The following is a 22,680-nucleotide window of genomic DNA, read 5'->3' as shown; positions in this document are numbered from 1 at the left end:
GAATTAGAAAGGAAAAAAAAATGGCGCACGGAAACAAAAGGTTGGCCACCCCTGATCTAGATCTATTTGGCTTCAATTTTTTTTCCTGGCCAGAATCAATAGACAAAATGGCGGCCTCCTTGAGAAAGGCACTGATTTCCTGGCAATGGCAAAGTAATGATAAATTTATTTAGATTTGTTTGTGTATAATATTTTACATGTTTCGGATGTTCCTTCAGAGTTGAAGATAATTAGTAATTACTTCCTAGTCCAAACCTCCCGCAGGACGACGGGGGATGGGAGCGGGCAGGGTTTAAACCCTGGACCTGGACCATCGATAAATCTGAAATGAACGACAGTGAAACAGTGTGAGTGAGTCTGAGTGAGTAAGTCACAGTAAGTGACAGTACAGCGCGCAAACCGCTGCCTATAAATACTATAAATAGTATAAACAACTTTTAAAAATATTTATAACTAATAAATAAGCCCCCCTCCTTGGCCCACCCTACCATTAATAATAAAATTCACTTTTTTTTCTTATAATCTTAATGTTTTAACATATCAGATTTAAAAAAAAGGTTATTAAATAGATTAATAGATATTAGTTAGATACATCATACACATGATAATTATCATAATGTACAATTTTAGACAATTATTATTATAAGAGATCTAATACTAATAGATATCTAGAGCTAATATTAAATGAAATATTATCAAGATTATGAAGATATAAAATAGATTTTTAGTTCTTGATCATTTCTAGATCTAGACCTAATAATAGTAATAGGCTTAATTTAAGAGTTGCATGGTGCATGATGTTTTCTGTTGCTGTGAAACAACTTTTATTTGGTTTATGTTTTGTTGTTGTTTTTAACTGTGTCCATAAGTCATTTAATAAGTAGATCTATATTAAGTTCCGATGTATGTATAGATTCTAAATTTTAGATTCACCAGACCTAGAAATCAAAGTTTGGGAACAAAATTAGTTGAATAACTGTAACATTTTTACATTATGTCCCTCCCTTGGTATCTTGGCCAACTTGGTGGGAAAAGGAGGGGGGGGGGTCAATTTTTAAGCAGAATTCAGTCTGAAAAAATTTGTTGAATATATGTGTATATACAGGGTGCATCAAAAAAATGTATACACACACACACTTGACTTTGAACTGTCATCTAGAATCTAGACTTACAATTTATTTCCCATTCTACAATGCTAAATTTCTGGACAATTGGTACTGATTCCGTACATCGTACGAAAGTGTCCACTGAGATTTCTGCGCACACCACTTGAATCTCATTCCAGTGTGTCCAGGTTACGTGGTTTACGTTTGTACACCTCATCTTTAACTGTGCCCCGTAAGAAGAAATCCAGCGGCGTGAGGTCTGGAGAGCGTGCAGGAAACTCGATTGGTCCCCTTCGTCCAGGCACATTGTGGTCTAGGTAGGCTCGTACGTCCCTATGATAGTGCTGTGGGGCGCCATCTTGTTGGAAATAAAACTCATCATTACCGTATAATGCACAAATAGCAGGGAATATGCAGTCAGCAAGCATTGTTAAGTATGTTTCAGATGTTCCTTCAGAGTTGAAGATAATTACTTCCTAGTTCAAACCTCCCGCAGGACGACAGGGGATGGGAGCTGGCAGGGTTTAAACCCTGGACCATCGATAAATCTGAACTGAACGACAGTCCATCTTGTTGGAAATAAAACTCATCATTACCGTATAATGCACGAATGGCAGGGAATATGGAGTCAGCAAGCATTGTTAGGTACGTTTCTCCAGTAACAGTACTTTCAAAGCGGAAAGGCCCAATGAGTCCCCTTGCAGACAAACCACACCACACATTTACACCAGGCCTTTTCAACTGTAATGCGAGGATGATCATTAGTCCAGTACACACAATTGTGCATATTGACAGTTCCATTGAATTTGAATTGGGCTTCATCCGACCAAATTATGCCACCCATAAATCTCGGTTCATGTCTCACCCTCTCCTGAACCCATTTACAAAATTCTAACCTTCGATCTGGATCGTCGTCACTTAGCTGTTGCCCCAGCCTTGGAATGTACACAAGAAACTTGCCTTTTCTCAGAATGCGTAGCACACTTCTAGCACTTACATCACTCTCACGTGCCACTTGCCTTGACGATTTTTGAGGGGAAAGCTGAAACAGTTCCAAGATCGCAGTTGTGGACTCATCACTTGTAGCTGTACGAGTTCGCCCTGAATGACCTTTATGCACATCACACACTGTTCCATGACTTTCGAATTAGTCTCATGTTGACTCGTACTCAGCAATATATTGATGCTGAAAGCCACCAGTTTGAACATTACTCACATTAATCACATTTATTTTTCCAATTGGATATTAAGCTTTCTATGTCAAGAAATTTAGCAATGTAGAACGGGAAATAAATTGTCTATGACAGTTCAAAGTGTGTATACATTTTTTTGATGCACCCTGTATATATAAGCTACTTTTATTGATATTTGAACCCATTTGTATATTATGTTGCACCACACTCTTATCTCAAATTAAATCATTAGGAAATATAAAATGACAGCGGGTGGCACACCAGATGGGAGGGGTGATAGATGCAATCAACAACACCCCTCATCCACCACCTGACTGGACAGATCAATACTTTTCTTTTTGTATTTTAGTGAAGAAATTAATTTTTTATTTTTTTTTCTTACAAAATTATCTGTCACTAATATGTTATTTTTTAATGCTATATAAATTAAATTCTTATATTAAGTCGCCCCATCCACTATTTTTTAATGCCAAATTAAATGCAATCATTAGCAGTAATTATAAAAGGAGAGGACTCTTACATGATTAATCGTTTTCACTCTATTGCCCCCTCCCCTTTTCTAACAAAAACATGATATTTTAAAACGGAATAGTCAAATATGGTGACAAAGTCTATGTAATAGCGCATGAATTTGTTATAAATATGTAAAGAAAGACTTTGTTTTTCAAAATTTAGAATTAATAAGAAATTTTAAAGTGTAAAAGTAACAACATGAGTTCTGAACCTAAATATTTTTTTCCTAGTCGCTTTTTCCCAACTTGACTGTATCTGAGATTTTTCTATTGTATAAATAACTTTGGGGCATAAGCTTACTCTCACTATTTATATGGTACTCAAATCCTAAAAATAAAAATTAGAGTAGAATCCATACCTTGCACATATTGTTTGTGACCCAAAAAAAATGTGCAACTCCATGTATCTAGAACGCTTAGTGTTTGTGAAATAATTGTGTTAGTTGGTTGTAGGATTGTAGCACCAAAACTAAAACGATGTAGGTGTATTAAATATTTTTAATGAAATTAACTTGAAAAAACTTCTCTTATGAACCAAAAACTCAATAAAACTTTCATTACAATTAACACATTCACCTGAGATGAGACATAAATTGTTATGGTGACAGCTTGGGATTAAAAAAAAAGATGTCTTAGTTAAAACAAATAGGTTCATACAACACTCCATCACAGATGTACATGCTCTATTTGGTTTAACACCAAATACAGAGCTAGACAATATGGTGCCTCTGGAAGTAAAAACTTATTGGAAATGGTTTAATTCATGTAGCTAAAGGTATTTACTGACCCTGTATTTACTGATCATAATAAATGCCAATTTTAAAAAAATATAGTACAAGAAGTACAGAAAAATGGACTTAATAGAAATTTGCAATGGTACAGCTTTGAAGTGTAGGTTTATGAGCTATAAAGCTATGGTGGATCACAATAAGAACTGTATCAATGCAAACTGCGTGTAATATATACTATTACCTACAAATTTCCACAATAGATTTCAAATCTATCAAAACTGTTTCTTAGGAGCACCTAAAATGTACAAGGAATCAGCTTACAAAATTGCATGCAAATCCGTTTTGCAGTTCTAGAGATCTCCTGAATGAATGAATCAGTCAGTGATTAATATAAATACATAACTTTATTGGTCGAAAGAAATGAAAATTTGGTTTGACTACAATAGTTCAGCTTTACTACTATAACAGTAATAATATAGATGCAGTAATAATATAGATAATAGAGATGCAAACACAAACAATATATACCAGTACACACAAAAACAAACAAACAAAACATGCGAATACAACCAGTACTTAATGACTTTATGGTGACTCTGTGTAGTTCTTGGTGATGATGAATATGACCTTGAAACACTGCCATTTGAATTTTCTTTTTCAATAGAATCATGTTTTCACAACTTCTTATAAGAATTGACAGTTTTAAGCTAATATATTTTGGCTATTACTTACACACATGCCCCAATCTGTCTGTCTTTGTAGTTTTAGTACAGCATTGTCAGACGATCACTGGATTGACTGTAATTTGGATTTTGTTTTTAGATCATGTTTTTGTATGTGGGAGTAAGGTGGATCATTGTATGGTAGTCTCTTCAAGTGGAAATAAAATTTGAGATGTGTAGACACTTTTTATGCTGCTGTAACTTAACCTCTTGAGTTCTATTTTGGCTTGTAGTACAAAGAACATATTGACTACCAGTATATGTTAAGTGTTTAGCCAATGACATGATTGAGGTCTCTCATAACTAGTAAGGGCTGTTATGATGTCTAATATATGTTCCCCTGTTTTATGTAAACAAGTACCTGGTAAATGTACATTTGTGTAAACTTTCTAAGCTAATAGTATTTCCTAAGTTTATTACACACCTTAGTTTTAATTGTGATATTGTTGGCACAGAAATATTTTTTGTTTACATAAATGTCAGTCACTGGTTTTACTAATAGCTATGGTTCCATTTCCTATATATTCCAATGAAACACATCCACTAAAGAATTGGGAATGACCTCATTTAGCGATATTTCATTGAGACATGAGCGAGCTTTCACAGAATCATTAGAAATGTTTGCAGCAGAAATCTAGTTTGTCCAGTTTCAGATTACTAATCATTAAATGAAAATTGATTAGGTAGTGTTTGTAATGTGTTGTTGTTTTTTTTTACTCTAGATCTAGATTAAGCATCTTTTGTATTAACTGTTCATTTAAAATGTGTTTTAGATCTCAAATTCTATGTGTTAAGTGTCAAAGTGTAATGCCTCAAGTTTCTCTGGCGCCTGCTTATGAAAATCATACTAATACAGAAATCATGCAGGGACTTTTAATTTTAAAATCCATTTTTGAATGACTTAAAAATAATCATTTAAATTCTGGACATAAAATCAAATAATTATGATAGTCCTTTAATACCCAGGTCCAAATCCCAATAATAATGATAATAATCCATAAATATTGTTTGAAACTTTTTTGTTCAAAATACACAATTTTAAGCTACAAATACATTTTGCATCTCTGATTACTGATTTTTAACTCTTATACTTTTAGTGTGCTAGCAATTCAATGCTTTTGCAAATTTTGGAATACTATACAACTCTTCTCTATCTTTCATAAAGTTTGATTTAAGCTAATAGCTCTTGTTAACATTGCCTAAGCAATGAGGGACTCTGAATAAAAAAATAAAGATTCTCCCCAAAAAAATAAACATTTAATATCTAATACTAATCAATAAATAACAACCTTTAAAAAATAGAGCAATAGGTCTAGTTTAAAAAATGTATATTTTTAATAGACATTTAGAATATTAAAAAAAAGCTTCAGAACACCAAAAATACTCATTTTCCCGGGGGGGGGGGGGATACACTGGGGCTATGGGCCCATTCACTTAAAAAATTGTTTATAAGTAATAAAAAAGCATAATTACACTTCCAGTTTTCACTAAAAAAGAATCACAGAGCTCTTCTTATAGAAAAGTTTTAAAACTGTTGCTATCATGGCAACTCAAGTAGGACTTTATTGTAAACACCCACCCTACTGCAGTAGGAGCTATTGTTTTAAAAAACAGTCAATTTGTCAATCTTGATTTGTTTTTACCTCTCCTTGACTTATTTGTGTTGACAATTTTTCTATGAACTCACTCTGTGTCTTTCTTGTACTGATATATTAATTTTTCTACCACTTCTACTCATCCACTTGTCATCAAATTTTGCTTACAGTCTTGATGAAAACACATGAATCAATTAAAAATAATTAACCAAGTTAGTCATAATTAATTAATTTTGTTTTTGTAATAGAATATACCAGTATATAAAAAAAGTGTACTACGCTAAGGGGAGAGAATTGTGCGATAAGAATTGAAATAAAGTAAAATAATTAATTAGTAATAAAGTAAAATAATTAATTAGTAATGTAAAGATTATGTAAAGACTGTATATTAATGCAAAGATTGTATCATAGACTGTATGTATATTAATCACCTGCATATCCTGGGATATAATAGTCATGTTATAATACTTCCAATGACAGACATGAAATCAACACTTTCACCTAAGGCTTACTTTTGCGTCCAAAGAGTGCAGTATTTGACATGTTTTGTGACATCCAACAGGCATTGCTATCCAGGGTTCAAAGACATGAATGTGTTTTGGTGTTAACTTTTTTTTTTTTTTGGTCTCAAATATGTAGTGTCTTTTGTAAAAAATCTCCAGCTGACTTTTAGGGAAACCATTTGCTGCTATGTGTTCTACTATATTGCTGTGTCAGTTAGCTGGTTCCTGAGCTGATCTCTTAAAGTGTATCTTGCTGGATGGAGGGTCACCTATGGACAGGTTGCCTACCCAGCACTGCTATTAAACCATAAGCAGTGCCTCTACACTTTCCACACTTGCATTCACTGAACATTGTTATTTGTAGTGTAGTTTTATGGTGTATATATATATATATATATGTTCAAGCGAAGGCAACTTTGGTGGAAACATTGATAACTTTTACATCCAGATTTGAAAAAGGCTTTTACTTTGTGAAAACCATGATCTTATTCCATCTTAAAGAAATAGTTATTTTTAAAAGACTGAATATAATACAGTTTCATCTCAGCAGATCCTTTTAGACATATTAATTACATTAAACTGAAAAATAATGTTTTGTTGTCTTTAAGTAAGCCTATATACACATTTGAAAATACAAAATGCTCTTTGTATGTTACATTACTATGTTTGAAGATAATCGTAAAGAGGAATTACATCAAAAAAGTATATAATCTTAATATATTACTTTTTAAAAGCCTATAGCCCACTTGTTTACAATAGGCAAATTATAATTGAATTAATTTGAACTTGAGACTTACAAAATTAACTTATAAGTTATAACTTTCAGATTGTCTTAGATCAAGACAAGTAGCAAAGAAATGTGTACAAAATCAGATATCTGCTTTTAGCAGCTGTAGCAGTTTACATGTTGAAGTTCAGCTACAAGGTAACTTAAATTGTTTTGTTGATATGTAAAGTTTTTTCAGTTTATGTAATATTTCTGGGTATAAAAAGGTAAATACCTACAGTCTAAAACAATATCTTGGAAATGTATATATGTCATCTTCTTTATTTTGTCTAGGTGTGCCTCAGAACTTAGTAGAGGCTAAAGGAGAAACACAGACACAATTGGATATTGCCCTTCAACATAAGGATTACTTTGGTTTGAAGCATTTGGTCACTCTTAGAGATTTATTTAATGTAAGTGTAATATCATAATGTATAATCACTGAATATTGCTACTATAAGTGACAGATTGCACTGTAGAAAAATATTTTACTTAAATATCTTCTTTTTCTCTTATAAATTACAGTCTATGTTCCTTCAAAAAAGATTAATATGTCCTAGGTGTATTCGTGTTAATCTAGTGGTGTTTGTTAAATAGAGACTTCAACTCTGCTAAATCGTTGGTTTTCCTAGCTGGTTAAGGCAACCTGTTCCATTTTAAAATGGCGCTTGGGAAGAAGAAGCACTTGTAAGAATGTGTCTCTGTGTATAATATGGAATAAGAAATGTGCCTTTATCTTTGAGTCTTTCTGTGTATTTTATTAAGTTTTGTCTTTGTATAAATTTGTAGATTATGGTTCAGTATTTTATTGCTACTTTACTTTGTAGTATTCTGTTCTGAAGTGATTTTACTAATAGAGATACTCTACTTATTTACTTGTTATAAATCTCATGGCTCTGTTTGTGTCTGTTTTATTTTCTTTATAAATGTTTACTTAAGGGGTCCAAAACAGAAGTTGCATATTCTAATAATTGGTTTAATTAGATTAAATTAATAACATTTCGGTTGTATGTTCTTGTTTTAATTATTTTTATTTTTTTTTAAAGTAACACCAAAGGCTTTGTTTAGTTTTTAAATAATTTGATGAATATGAGGATTCCATGATAACTTTACATTTTATTATAAGATGGAAATGATGGATTTTACTACCAGAAGCCAATGCGACTACAGAAAGGAACATTGCAGCAAGGCAGCTGACCTGTTCTCAATATATGTGGATCTAACAAAAGCCTTCAACTTTTTTAACAGGAAGGTTTAAGAAAATCTTGTCACAAAGTAGACTATGGTGAGACTCTTTCACTATGGCATGAAGGCTCGTGTCCAGGAGAGCGAAGAATTGTCAAAGTCTTTTGTACCCATGCTGTTCAATATCAAGTTCTCTGCTAAACTTACAGGCGTATTCAGAGATTGGGATTATTATTTTTTTAAAGTGTTAACAATGGCGAGTTTATGCACCAAAAAAGTATTGAGTGCTTTAAAAAAAAGGGGTGGGGGATAGGAAGTATTTTAATCTATTATTTTATTCAACATTTGTATTTATGCTTTACATACATATATATATATATATATATATATATATATATATATATATGGGAAAAGCAGAAAATTAAATACAAGTTTTAAAAAAGCTGTGTTTTTTTTTTCATGAATCCCATCACTTAGATTGCAAATCTATCAAACCTGACTCTTAGCACCTAGAAACCTGTATAGTATAAAAAAATTGCTTGCTAATCCATTCGGGGGTTTCAAAGAGGTTTCAGCCAGCTTGCAATTTTTCACAACTGTCCTTCAGATTCATTTTTTGTGCGTGTAAATGTTAATTTAGAAAATTTTTCATATTTTTTTTAGGCTAGAGTTCATTATGGACATAATGCAGGCCTGCGACATGAATCCATGACACCTTACATATATGGCTGTCGGCAAGGTACAGATATAATAGACTTGGAACAAACACTTTCTTTACTTGAACAAGCCCTAGATGTTTGTGCACATATTGTTTACAGAGGAGGAATGGTCTTATTTGTATGTAGAAATTTACAGTTTCTACCTTGGGTAGAGAAAACTGTGAGAGAATTAGGAGAATATGCTCATTGTCGTCCTTGGAAGAGAGGTTTGTTGACTTTTTGTTTTTAAAAGAGGTTAGATGAGAAGAGAGATAGTAAATGTATGTGTATGTATATAGTAAGTAAATAATTTCATATTTATTTGTTTCATTGTTTTCTCTAGGTATCTTCACTAATGCTGCCAATATTTTCAACACTTTACCAATCTACCCAGAGCTTTGCATTTTTCTTGGTACCCAGGATACTGTATTTGAAACTCACAGGGCTGTGGTTGAATCCAACAAACTTTTAATTCCATCAATTGGTATTTTAGACACCAATACTGACTGTGCCTCATTGATTACATATCCAATACCAGGGAATGATGACAGCCCTGAGTCACTGGCCTTATATTTACATCTCTTTAAAACTGCAATACTTAAAGCTAAAGAGAAAAGAAAACAAGATGGCATAGTTAGCTGAAAGAATCAAGGACTATTTCAGTTCCTGTGACATTACTAATAAATATTGAGGTGTTTTTTTTTGTCAACAGACTTATATCATTACAATGGGAGTCATGTAGATTGACTGTTTTAGTTGAATAGACTTAACAAAAGAGAGGTCATTTTAATAACTTAAAAAGTTCTTTATGTCTTGAGTAACATAAGATTAGAAGATAATATGATGTAGAGCTTCATTTTCTATTGGTTTGAAACATCCTGGATCCAGGACCCACTTTAGAATAATCAAGTGTATACAGTTCTTCATTACATCTAAGAATGTTCTATAACCTAGAGCTGTAAATATTTGAAAGAAATAATTAAAACTGAAATGAATTCAACCCACAAAATGTCTAGTTAAGAGAATATGTATGCTGTATATCATTAGACAGTAAATTACCTTATTGAAATACCAGGTGTTGTTGACTTTTAGCAATGCTCAATAGAGTTCTATATTCAGCACAGTAATCCCATTGGATTAAATTTACTCACAGTTTGGTTTTGCTTTTTTTTTTTTTGAAACAAAATATTTTGAGAATCATCTCAGTCTTATTGAACTTTTATAAATTAAGAAACAATATGATATTTCTGTGAAAATAAAAGACAAGAAGCATATTTTATTGTATTGTTTCATTGGACGATGTTAGATCTACATAAATTCATTAAAACTTGTTTATTGAAGACAATGTCTTATTATTAGCTTGCTTGAAGTCAGTGGTTGAAAACGAATGTTAATCTGGCATTAATTTCTTCAAATTGTCGCCACTGACTGCATTTTTTTGTTTCTCCGTACTCATTCGTTAGTTTTTATTACAATACCTCAATTCAAGTCACACTCCTTCATTGAGGGTGGACGAAGGCTGATCTCAAAAAATGGCTCTAACAATTTTCCCAGAAATGTAACAGTTGATAGGCTATATATTGCTGAGAAAAGAATTATAACTAGCTCGTTGACCACATTGGGGAAAACTAGTTTGACCGTTATAATTTTTTTAAAGTAAAAATGAATAAATGTAAATTTGGCTAGACTAAATCTAGGTCTAGATCCTACATTGGTTTTGAAAGGACTATCGTGTTCGAGAATTTCATAATGTAAGCATTATTGATTCATGAGTTGTATACGGTAAATTAATGTTCAGGAAAATTCTGCTAGATTATCATTGGAATATATTAAAAGTTGTACTACATCTATACATTGTATTGACCATTGTTGACTCTTTTATTAGACTTAACTTGGCTTGCGACATTTACTTTTTGAATGAATGAATAGTGCACTCAGAAAACACTTCAATATCGGAACGTCTGTGCATGTTATATTTTAACCTTTTTTGACATGGGCTCTGCATACTACGAGAAAAAAGCGCTATAGACGCCAGGAAAAAAATAATAAAGCCCAGAACGCAGGAAAATGTCTGGCGAAGCATACGGCGCTTCCCCTAGATCTTTTCGCTTAAAGGAGGAGGAAGCCGATTCCTCTCTTATGCTATTTCCAGAAACAACATTTTGAATCTACAAAAGACTTAAAATTACCTAATAAACAATATTAACAAAATCAAAGGCAAAACGGACTAGCTTATAACGAACATTCACTTTGTACATTTCGATTCTAAACATAATATATGAATATTTATACAAAATATAAATTTGGTCATAATTATATGTCTTTAAGTACATTCTTAAAAGACTTCTGAAACCCATTGTGTGAGCCATCAGTGGTTCTCCCTTTTAAGTACCCAGCTTACTAAAGGGGTGCGATAAAAAAAAATGTCTAGCGAAAAACCAAAAGGTAAACGTTTGAGAAACCCAATTCAACTGCCTCCAATGTTTCTCACACTTCAGATTCAGCCCGTCCACCTTTTCTTACAATTTATTTGTTAACTTTGCGATTCCTGACTAGGAGAAATGATGCCATCTAAAACCAAAGGAAATGAGTTTCTGAAGTTCAGAAACACTGAAACAAAGCTTGACCAATAAATGACTAAAGATTAGCGGCGAACATTTTTTGGTTAGATTCTAAAATATTTTAGACGAGTCGACCCACGGCGTAGCATACGCCGCTATTTTGCAGGGCCGGCCTTAGGTCACTGCAACCTGTGCTTCCCGAGTGGGCCCCACACTTTCACTGGACCCGAGCTATTTTTTGGTGTACATTATTAAATTGAACCATTTTATAACTTACCATCAAACGATTTCCTGATTTACCAAGAGCTCCTGGAAATCTCTTGAAATTGCAAAATATAAAAAAAAAAAAGTCCAGAAAATCTCCGAAATTATTAAAATCTTTTGAAAACTCATACAAATCTCCTGAAATATATAGACAAAAATTGTCCTTTTGGGGTGTCATTAAATATGGAAAAAGCCAATCCTAAGCGCGTTAAAAAAACGGCATTATGCAATACCCGTAATTGTGGAATTTGGGTAAAAGAAGCTTCTCGCGCCTCAAACTAATGAAGAATTACTTGAGGTCAACAATTCTCGTAGATAGATTGAATCATTTGGTAAATCTTGCTATTGAGCGTGATCTATGTAAGAAATATAATTTTTATGATATACTGTATGACTGCTACACGCAAGGCTCGTAAAGTAATTATGTACGTAGTAAAGAATGAATAAAATGCAAAGACGAATAGGGCCCCACAATGGTCCGGCCCTGCTATTTAGTGACGGGTGAATATAGAGTAGATAACCTGTTCTTCACCCCTCTTTTTTTTTCTGCCGCTAAAGCTTCGTGGGGTAACTCAAGTCCGATTTGCGGAAAGAAAAGAGTAATCTTTCCATGACTTCTTGCTCACAATGGTTAAGTCCGGCCCCGCTATTTAGTGACGGGTGAATACTACTTGTTCTCCCCCCCCCCCTCTTTTTTTTCGCAACTAAAGTTACCTGGGGTAACTCTCCCGACTTGTAGAAATAAAAGAGTGATCTTTTCTTTACTTCTTGTTGTCCAAACTGTTGAGCCATGAAGAGAATTATATATAGATAGATGAATATGGTTAGCACAATGTTCAACAGTTTCCGTAATGTGTTAAGCCTTTAACGTCTAAGTTGGTGTTAAGTCTGTTTCTTATTTAATAAACTTACATTTAATATATGTAATAACTATGGATAAATGTCATAATCAATCACATTTAAAATAGAATAGATACACGCACCGGGTGACACCGACCATAATGACGCCACTGATTGTACCTAGTACCATGATATAAAGAATAAGAATTCACACCTTTATTTTAAATCAGTTATCCTTCTATTGTATTGGATTTCAATGAATCAGGAAGAATATGCCTATTTCATATTTATACAGCTGTTTCTAGGCGATGAAGTTGTCATAAGGAATTATATTTCCAGTCCAAGGACTGACTGGCCATTGTGGTCGACATTTGGCTTAAAGAGTGGTTTTGGTCTGCGCGGGCTGGATGTTTTGCAGTGTTTCACGAAACCTACGTAATGTCGAATCACCCCCGAGCAAAAAAGCGTCTGCCTCTCAAAAATGCATGCTCAAATGTCCTCACAATGCAGGCAAATGACGTGAACAGCTGCCTGCAGTGGAACTCTGCCCTGGTGGCTTTTGAACTGTCCCAGCTGGGCGTGAACATAGCTGCTCATAGTGAGCTACATTTGGCAGGTCAAGGATCATTTACAGAAAGGGGAGCTGGTTACACCTTCTACTGTTCTGAGAGAGTCCCTTAAACATCTGAAGTAAGCTTCATAATATAAAGAAACAATCGCCAGCAATCTACAGAATATATCGGTTGGTCACTATGATTAATTGATGTCACTTAGTCTGTACAAGACCAGTTTAGAGCCATACTTAAGGCGGAGCTCAGAAGCCCCCGGAAAAAGACAAACTGGAGCCAGCTAAAACTCCAGGACGCAACAGCCAGGGCAGTGCCCTACTGCAGTAGGACCAATAGAGACTGGTTTGACGAGAACAGCAATCCAACACACACACACACACACACACACACATATATATATATATATATATATATATATATATATATATATATATATATATATATATATATATTGTAATGGCTTAAGGGAGGCAACTCAACGAGACATTGATTTACATGAAGACATGACAAACACATGAGACATCTGCCTTGAGCACAGAAGGTTCTTAGCGCCGAGACTTGAGCAGAAACCTGCGCATCTTCAATTTTATCTCCATGAAGAAACTTTTACAACGCTTACAATTTATGTAGGCCACACTATTTCGGAAAACAAAAACTGACCATACGACTACTATATATAAGTCTGTGAAACTGACTCATGTTAGTGAAATTTCATTCCCTAAATTTGGATTCAATACATAGTGTTAAAAATATAAATTAAAAATAAAACCTAAAAAGTGTGTTATAATTAAGACTATAGGTTTCTTTTCTTTTTCATTACATGCTTTACAAAAATGCAAAGTTAAAATTGAAAATAAAACATCTTAAAGGGAATGGGGTTACGACAACAATGCGATATGAAAAGAAAAAGGAATGGTATAAAAATGGATTTAAATCAAAGAGCGCTTTAGGTCACAGTGTCCAGCTGTCTTAATGAATTTTTTTTTTCTAAAAAAAAAAAAAAAGAGGGGGGGGGGGCGGCTATTTTTTAATTTTGCACGCAGGCGGCCACAACCCTCGCGGCGGCACAGTGTATATATATATATATATATATATATATATATATATATATATCATGGGCGTAGCACTAGGGGTGTTTAGTGTCGGTGAGATTTTAATACTAAACCACCACTTGCTCCAGCACAGCCAAGATTTCGATTTTACCCCCCCCACACACACACACACACCAAAATTTACGATAAAATCCCCTCTTCAATATAAGACTATCCATACATCAGTCAGGAGATTCTATGAGCGTATTATAGCCAAGAGGGGTTTTGTGTTTAAAACCTCTTCCAGCGGGGTTTGCAGCTAAAAACCACCTCTTCAATATAAAAGAAAAAATCAAATAATTACGCACTAAAAATGATATGAATATAGCCAAAGGCGATTTGAGTTTAACCCCGCCTCCCTTTCAGCGGGATTTGAAGCTAAAAAAATACCTCTTCAATAAAACAAAGAAGCGAATTGCACACTAAATAAAATTCTATGAGCGTAGCCAAAGTTGGTTTTGAGTTTAAACCCCCCTTCAGCTAGTTTTGATGCTAAAACATACTTCTTTAATATAAAAAAAAAAAAATTACACACTAAAATTCTTTGACCGTAGCCAAACCAATGGGGGTTTTTGAGTTTAAAAAAAACCTCCTCCAGATGGCTTTTTTTAAAAATTAAAAACCCCATCCAGATGGTTTTGAGTTTAAAATCCCCCTACAGAGAGTTTTGAGGTTGAAAACCTCTCTTCAATATTATTCTGAAGCAAACTACAGTCAACAAATGCTATGAGCTAAATGGCGTTTTGAATTAAAAAACAACAACTCCAGAGTTTATTAGTTTAAAACCCCCAACATATGATTTTGACGATAAAACTTCACATTTCGATATAAAATCTAAAGCAAACTACATAGTCACCTAATTCCAAGAGCGTAGTCAAGAGCGGTTACACATTTCTACCAGTGGCTGGGCTCCATTAATAAAGTGCAGTGAATAGTCATCTGCCGAAATTGAAAAACACTATATGTGGCTCAACAAAGATGGCTAAGACGGATTTTAAGAGTCAGTTATAGAGATCGGGTCTCGATCAAGGAAATCCTATGCCGAACTGGGAGTCGACCCTTTAGCAAGGTTGTGACAGAGTGTTGAATGAGGTTTACGGGACATGTTCTCCGACAAAACGAACTACGCATAATAAGAGTTGCGATGACATCCTAGTAGGGGCCTACAACTTGGCGCCACACTTTCATGGAGGTCCTCGAATCAGAGCAGGTGGGAAGAGGCTTCAGACATTGCCAGTGACAGATTTTTATGGAAGCAGCTTGCTGCACAATGCGCCGAACGGCTTCTGAGGACCTAAGTAAGTAAGAACTGCAGATTAGGTTTTTTAACTAAAACTTTTTAATAGCAGGATAATGATTCCGATAATGCACTGTAGATTATAGATACCTCAGAATATGCATTTTGTTGGCTTTCAATATATATATATATATATATATATATATATATATATATATATATATATATATATATATATATATATATATAATAAGGGTTGTCTTCGAGTCCGAAGATTAATGAGGAGTACAGTATTTCCCGTGGTTGCGCAGCCCCAGCCGTGACCTGCATATTTTGCCACATTCAGGGCAAGCATAACCATTGTCCGCAGGTGGTCGATTTAGATTTTCTTTTCGTCGTCTGCGTTTGTCCTCGGCAGCAGATTTTCTTTTGGTCTCAAATTTCTATCCCGCGGCCTTCGTGAGTGACCTCCAGCTGTCTCGTTCCGACGAAGCATGCAGCCGGGTGCTCTCTTCTATGTCAGCCAAGGAAAGTTGATGCCTAAGCTGGTCTTTCAAGCGTTTCATTGGGGCGCCTCTGTTACGTCGACCACCTTTTAGCTCACCAAAAAAGACTGCCTTTGGCATACATTCGTCTCCCATACGGGATACGTGCCCTGCCCAGCTTAGTTGTCGGACCATAAGAATGCCCTCTATACTGTCCATACCGGCGTTCGCAAGGGCATCGCTGTTTGTAGTGCAGTCCTGCCACCGCATGTCCATGATGGAGCGCAAGCATCTTTGGTGAAAGCGCTCAAGAAGTCTTAGTTGTTTTTTTATGTAGTGTCCATGTCTCAGAGCCATATAGAAGGGTTGAGAGAACCACCGCCTGGTAGACATTGATTTTTTGTAGGCAGGCGGAGCGATTTGTTCTTCCAGACTCTCGACTGAAGGCGTTCAAAAGCGCTACTGGCCCTGGCCAGACGGTTATCAACTTCCCTTAAAAGTGAGGCGTCATTTGACACTATACTACCAAGATATCTGAAGTGCTCTACCACGTTAAGGGGCTGTCCGTTTACTGTGATCCTTGGGGCTGAGTAACTCCGCCTGGGTACACCTTATAGGGGTATCTTGCCGGTCCCAAGCCCGGGTAAAGGAGGTGGGGTGATCGTAAGGCTAGCAACCTCACTTAACTAAACTATTGCTACAGAAACCGGAAATACACCAAACCAACTAGAACTTGGCCAGGAAGGTTCCTCTGTGGAAGAGTCTATGACGTGTACTAGTGAAAGCCCTCTGGAAGCTAGCACACCAACAAACCTTCTGACGACCAAGACCTCAACCAGGATAGGGACCTGGAACCCTGTATGATAGCGGCAGAATAAACGAAGTGGCAATGAAAATGGGGACAAATTTGCTGACTTCTGAGCATTCAACGATCTTATCATAGGAGGAACCATCTTTCCACACAAAACTATACACAAGACAACATGGACTTCCCCAGATGATAAAACGGAAAACCAAATTGACCATTTGCAATATCTCGGAAATGGAGAAGTCTCATTGATGTTAGGGTGAGACGAGGAGCAGATGTAGTTTCTGATCATCATCTGCTAATAGCAACAGCGAGGATCAAACTTAAATCCTTAAAGGATTTTTCAGACAGACCACACTACAAATTCAACACTCAGTACTTAAAGAGCGAAGAAAAAAAATGGTACTCTTTAATTGTGAGGTTAAAAATAGATTTGAAGTACTTGCTGGACTAGTGACAGATGATACCCTTGAGCAACACTGCCTCACTCTCCAAGAGATATGGAAAAGCACATGTACAGAAGTCCAAGGAAGGAAAACGAAACAACACAAGCAATGGCTGTCTGCGGAGACATGGGCCAAAATCCAGGAACGGAAGGAGCTAAAGGAAAAGATAAACCAATGCCAGGATGAAGAACAAAAAGCTAATCTTAGAACCCAGTATGGTGCAGTAAACAAGTTTGTAAGAAAGAATGCAAGAGATGACAAAAAATGCTTCCTTCATGAAATGACAGTCGATGCAGAAAAGGCAGCACAACAAAGAGACATGAAAAGGTTGTACGACATAACAAGAACCTTAGCAGGAAGAAATATCAACACCAACAAGCCAGTGAAAGATTAACAAGAAAAAATCATCACCAGAGATGTTGGACAGAAGGATAGATGGGCCGAACACTTTCAGGAAATTTTAACCGACATCCTCCTGAATCGATTCCGGACCTTTCCCCAACAACAGAAGAAATGGATGTTAACACAGGTCCTCCTACTAAAAAGGAGATCATCAAGGCCATCAAGAAAGCAAAAAAGAGAAAAGCGCCAGGCTAAGATGGTATACCAGTAGAGGCTTTAAAAGCAGACCTCAAAATATCAGCTGAAATGCTGCATCCACTGCTATGCAAAATTTGGGAACAAGAACAGGTCCCTAAAATCTGGAAACTGGGCTACCTAATTAACTTATCCAAAAAAGGTGACCTCACTCAATGCAACAACTGGCGAGGAATCATGTTACTGTCAACCCTTAGCAAGGTCTTAACTAGGATAATATTGGAACACCTAAAAGATGCCCTAGACAAAAGACTAAGGCTGGATTCCGTAAGAAGAAATCATGCACCGACCACGTTGCTACACTACGTATTATCATAGAACAATCTATCGAGTGGCAATGTCCTCTGTACATGACCTTTATTGATTTTGAGAAAGCCTTCGACAGTATTGACAGAGACGTAATCTGGAGACTGATGAATCACTACGGAATTCCAACAAAATTCACCAATATCATTAAACAGTTATATGATGACTCATCATGCCAAGTAATACACAATGGTAATCTGACCAACCCTTTTCAAGTAAAAACAGGAGTAAGACAGGGATGTATGCTTTCGCCCTTGATAGTTTTGCTGGTGATCGATTGGGTCATGAGACAGACAGTCTTAGATAATAAAAGCGGCATACAATAGACACTAACACAACATTCAGAGGATCTGGATTTCGCCGATGACATCTGCCTTCTCTCCCATACACAACAAAATGCTCAGACCAAACTGACCAGACTCTCAGAAATAGCGAAAAAGACTGGACTTCTAATCAACAAAAAGAAAACAGAAGTTATGAGGATCAACAACAGACAAGAGAACCCAATCATGCTACAGGGAGAGAATATCCTTGATACGGACCACTTCACATATCTGGGAAGTAGAGTTGGTAAAGACGGCGGAGCTGATGATGATATACAAATTCGGATCAATAAAGCTAAGTTTGCCTTTTCAACTCTTCAAACTATCTGGCGCCCTAATGCATTATCTCTAGACAAGATACGAATCTATAATACAAACGTTAAGTCTGTCCTTCTATACGGTTCAGAAACTTGGAGAGTCACTATACAAATATGGAAAAGCTCCAGACCTTTGTTAACAGATGCCTACGCCGGATATTAGGAATTAGGTGGCCAGAAAAGATAACTACTATCGATTTGTGGGAAAGAACTAGACAAAAGCCCATACCCCAAGACATCACAAAACGAAAATGGAGCTGGATAGGACACACCCTGCGAAAGCCAGCTACCAAAGTTGCAAGGCAGGCACTTGACTGGAACCCACAAGGAAAGAGGAAAGTGGGCAGACCCAAGCAAACCTGGAAGAGGTCAGTCATCAGTGAAGCTGAGGGTACTGGAATGACATGGGAGCAAATGAAGAAAGCTGCTCAGAACCGAGTTCGGTGGAGAGGTGTGGTTGCGGCCCTATGCTCCCCTAGGAGTGCACAGGATTAAGTAAGTTGGGGCTGAGTATGTTTCATTGGGTGACTTCTGGAACATGACTTCTGTTTTCCCGAGGTTTATAGATAGACCGAAAGAGGCGGCAGCGAATGCTAATTCGTTTACCGCGTTCTGGAGGTCATATTCATTGTGAGCTAGCACGGCGCAATCATCGGCATAGAGAAGCTCCGTTATGACCATCTCCTTTGTTCTTGTATGGGATAGTAGACGCCGGAGATTAAACACATTGGCGTCAGAACGAAACCGGATGTAGATTCCCTCATGCAATCGCTGTCTCATTTGACCCAGCATTACGCCAAAGAAGATAGCAAATATAGAGTAGGGGCAAGTACACAGCCCTGCTTCATGCCATTTTCTATTGGGAAGTAATCAGAAAGGGCACCATTGTGTCTAATTTGGCCTCTTTGTCCCACGTGAAACTTCTTGAGAAGTTTATATATATACAGGGGCGGACTGGCTATATGGGCAAACGGGCAAATGCCCGGTGGGCCGGTACCAAATGGGCCGGTCTGGTTACTCTGGTCGCGACCAAAGAAAAAAAAATTTCAATACAGACAACTTTTAAAAAAAGTGACAGCAGCAAGACACAAAGGCCCGAACACGTTTTCTTTTTTAATTCTTATTACAATTAATTTAGTTTGAAATTCAACAAGAATATAAAAAATACACTATACACTGTATCTATTATCATTTGCAAAACGTTAGACCGTACTTTCTGCTATGCACGAGCGGCATGGACTGCTTTGATGTCTTCGAGGATGTGTTTGACCTAATCATTTTGCTGGTCGGCATGGGACTTTGATGGCACTGCCATTTTTTTTTCTCCTTTCCTACCCCGTCTTTTAATGGTTCCAATGAAATTTAACCAAAAGAGGGATGAGAGAAGTTAAGTTAGAAAACATTGATATAACGCAGCAAAAAAACAAAAGATAGGCGTATTTAACAATACTTAATAGAAATTACACACAGCCGCGAAATTTGCAAACCACCCAACTTATTCACAGCTCAATATGGGTATAAAGCTCTACTTTCTGCTATTTGAAAAGAAAAAGTAAGTTTCTTTTTGTTTATTTTTAATAACATAGATCTAAAAATAGTACACTTAAATCTTACAAAATATTATTTAATTAAAAAATAAATCTAGATCTAAATCAATTTTTACTACTATTATAGCTAATGGCAAACTTATGCTTAGTAATAATAATAAGGCTTGCCTTCCAGTCGGAAGATTAGTGAGGAATGCAGTATTTCCCGTGGCTGCGCAGTCCCAGCTGAGACCTACATATTTTGCCACATCCAGGGCAAACATAACCATTGCCCGCAGGTGGTCGATTTAGATTTTCTTTTCGCCGTCTGCGTTTGTCATCAGCAGCAAATTTTCTTTTGGTCTTAAATGTGTATCCCGCGGCCTTCGTGAGTGACCTCCAGCTGTCTCGTTCTGGGGCAGCATGCAACCAGATGCTAGCCAAGGAAAGTTGACGCCTTAGCTGGTCTTTGAAGCGTTTCCGTGGGGCGCCTCTGTTACGTCGACCACCTTTTAGCTCACCAAAAAAAGACTGCCTTTGGCATACGTTCGTCTCCCATACGGGATACGTGCCCTAACCAGCGCAATTGTCGGACCTAAAGAAGTCCCTCTATACTGTCCATACTGGCGTTCGCAAAGACATCTCTTTTTTTTTCTGTGCGGTCTTGCCAACGTATGTCCATGATAGAGCGCAAGCATCTTTGGTGGAAGCGATCACATTAAGGGGCTGTTTGTTTACGGTGATCCTTGGGGCTGAGTATGTTTTATTGGGTGACTTCTGGAACATGACTTATGTTTTCCCGAGCTTTATAGATAGACCGAAAGAGGCGGCAGCGAATGCAAATTCGTTTACCACGTTCTGGAGGTCATGTTCATTGTGAGCTAGCAGGGCACATTCATAGGCATAGAGAAGCTCCATTATGACCATCTTCTTTGTGTTTGTATGGGATAGTAGACGTCGAAGATTGAACACATTGCCGTCAGAACGAAACCGGATAAAGATGCCTTCGTGCAATCGCTGCCTCATTTGACCCAGCATTAGGCCAAAAAAGAGTAGGAGCAAGTACACAGCCCTGCTTCACGCCATTTTCTATTGGGAAGTGATCAGACAGGTCACCATTATGTCTGATCTGGCCTCTTTGTCCCACGTGAAGCTGCTTAAGAATGGATAGGAACGTAGATGTGCATCCCAGCCTGGCTAAAATCCTCCACAAACCATCGCGACTGTCGAAAGCCTTGGTGAGGTCAACAAAGGCAGCGTATATGTTTAAGTTCTGCTATTTGCATTTTTCTTGTAATTGTCGCAGAACAAATATCATGTCAGATGTACCTCTACCGGCTCTGAAGCCACATTGGCTTTCAGATAAGACCTCGTCCACTAAAGAGTGGGTTAGTCGGTCGAGCAACTTAGTATGAAGTCATTAATGATGAAAATTATTACAACAATTGCAATAATTTATATAGCGCTGTCACATCCGATATTTAATGAAAGGAGATTTATATTTTAAATAATGGGTCATGGTATATTCCTATACAGTCGCGTTTTTTTGAGAATGTACTAGGAGGAAGCAAGAGTTTTCACATTAAGTAAGTGCCTCTCTAACCGGTCTACTTTCTCTTATCTTTTAATGGAACGGGTTGCCTGAGTCAGCCAGGAAAACCAATGATTTAGCATATTTTAAGTCACAGATCAACATACATGACTAGATTGACACATGAAATGCGTAACAATCTTATTTTTTGAAGAAACGTCTGTAATAGCTATATAAGTAATACCAGAAATCTTCAAACTCATTAGGCTGCTATTGTAATGTTTATAGTTTTCAGACTACATACATGGATAAATAGAATACATTATGTAATCCTACGAATGCCTACATCCAGTTTTCGATGCGTTATCAAACTTAATATATTTTGTAGAGAATTAGGCTTACACCTATAATATAACACATGGACGTAACCGGGAGGGGAGGGTCTTCAAACCATCACTTGCCTCAGACCTCATTGTCTGAAAGGGAAACTTTACTTAGTACCCCAGAGCAGCCAACTTAAGCAAACTAGTCACCAAATTTCATGAGCGTAGCCAAAAGGGGTTTTGTGGTTTCCCTTCCTAACTAAAGCATTTTACCATTTTCTACCAGTCGCTGGACTCCATTGAATAGCAGATATGGTTTTTGAATTTTTTTAGCGAAAGATTAGCAGGCTAATTGCACCGTAGATACCTCAGAATATGCATTTTTAAAGCTTAAAATAACGGAAATAATGCTTGGTTGCGGGGCTTCGCCCCGGACACCACTGGT

The 22,680-nt window shown here is 36.5% G+C and overlaps 1 protein-coding gene across 1 annotated transcript; it reads left to right on the top strand.

Moving 5' to 3' along the window:
• The first annotated feature begins 23 nt into the window (after positions 1–23).
• LOC106079572 (28S ribosomal protein S2, mitochondrial-like) lies at positions 24–10,870 on the top strand. Its single transcript, XM_056009110.1, has 5 exons — positions 24–153; positions 7,189–7,287; positions 7,423–7,541; positions 8,977–9,238; positions 9,355–10,870. The coding sequence occupies exons 1-5, from the start codon at positions 108–110 to the stop codon at positions 9,651–9,653; spliced, it is 825 nt and encodes a 274-aa protein (XP_055865085.1). The 5' UTR covers positions 24–107; the 3' UTR covers positions 9,654–10,870.
• Positions 10,871–22,680: the final 11,810 nt, after the last annotated feature.

The sequence above is a fragment of the Biomphalaria glabrata genome, chromosome 13 (genome assembly GCF_947242115.1).
Source record: "Biomphalaria glabrata chromosome 13, xgBioGlab47.1, whole genome shotgun sequence".
Lineage (NCBI taxonomy): Eukaryota > Metazoa > Mollusca > Gastropoda > Planorbidae > Biomphalaria > Biomphalaria glabrata.
This window is presented reverse-complemented; position numbering and strand designations above follow the sequence as displayed.

Excerpts from the sequence above, each read along its gene's own strand:
- LOC106079572 (XM_056009110.1), top strand. The coding sequence starts at position 108 with ATGGCGGCCTCCTTGAGAAAGGCACTGATTTCCTGGCAATGGCAAA. Across the intron at positions 7,542-8,976 it reads CTCTTAGAGATTTATTTAAT|GCTAGAGTTCATTATGGACA; the intron begins GTAAGTGTAATA and ends TATTTTTTTTAG. Across the intron at positions 9,239-9,354 it reads TTGTCGTCCTTGGAAGAGAG|GTATCTTCACTAATGCTGCC; the intron begins GTTTGTTGACTT and ends TGTTTTCTCTAG.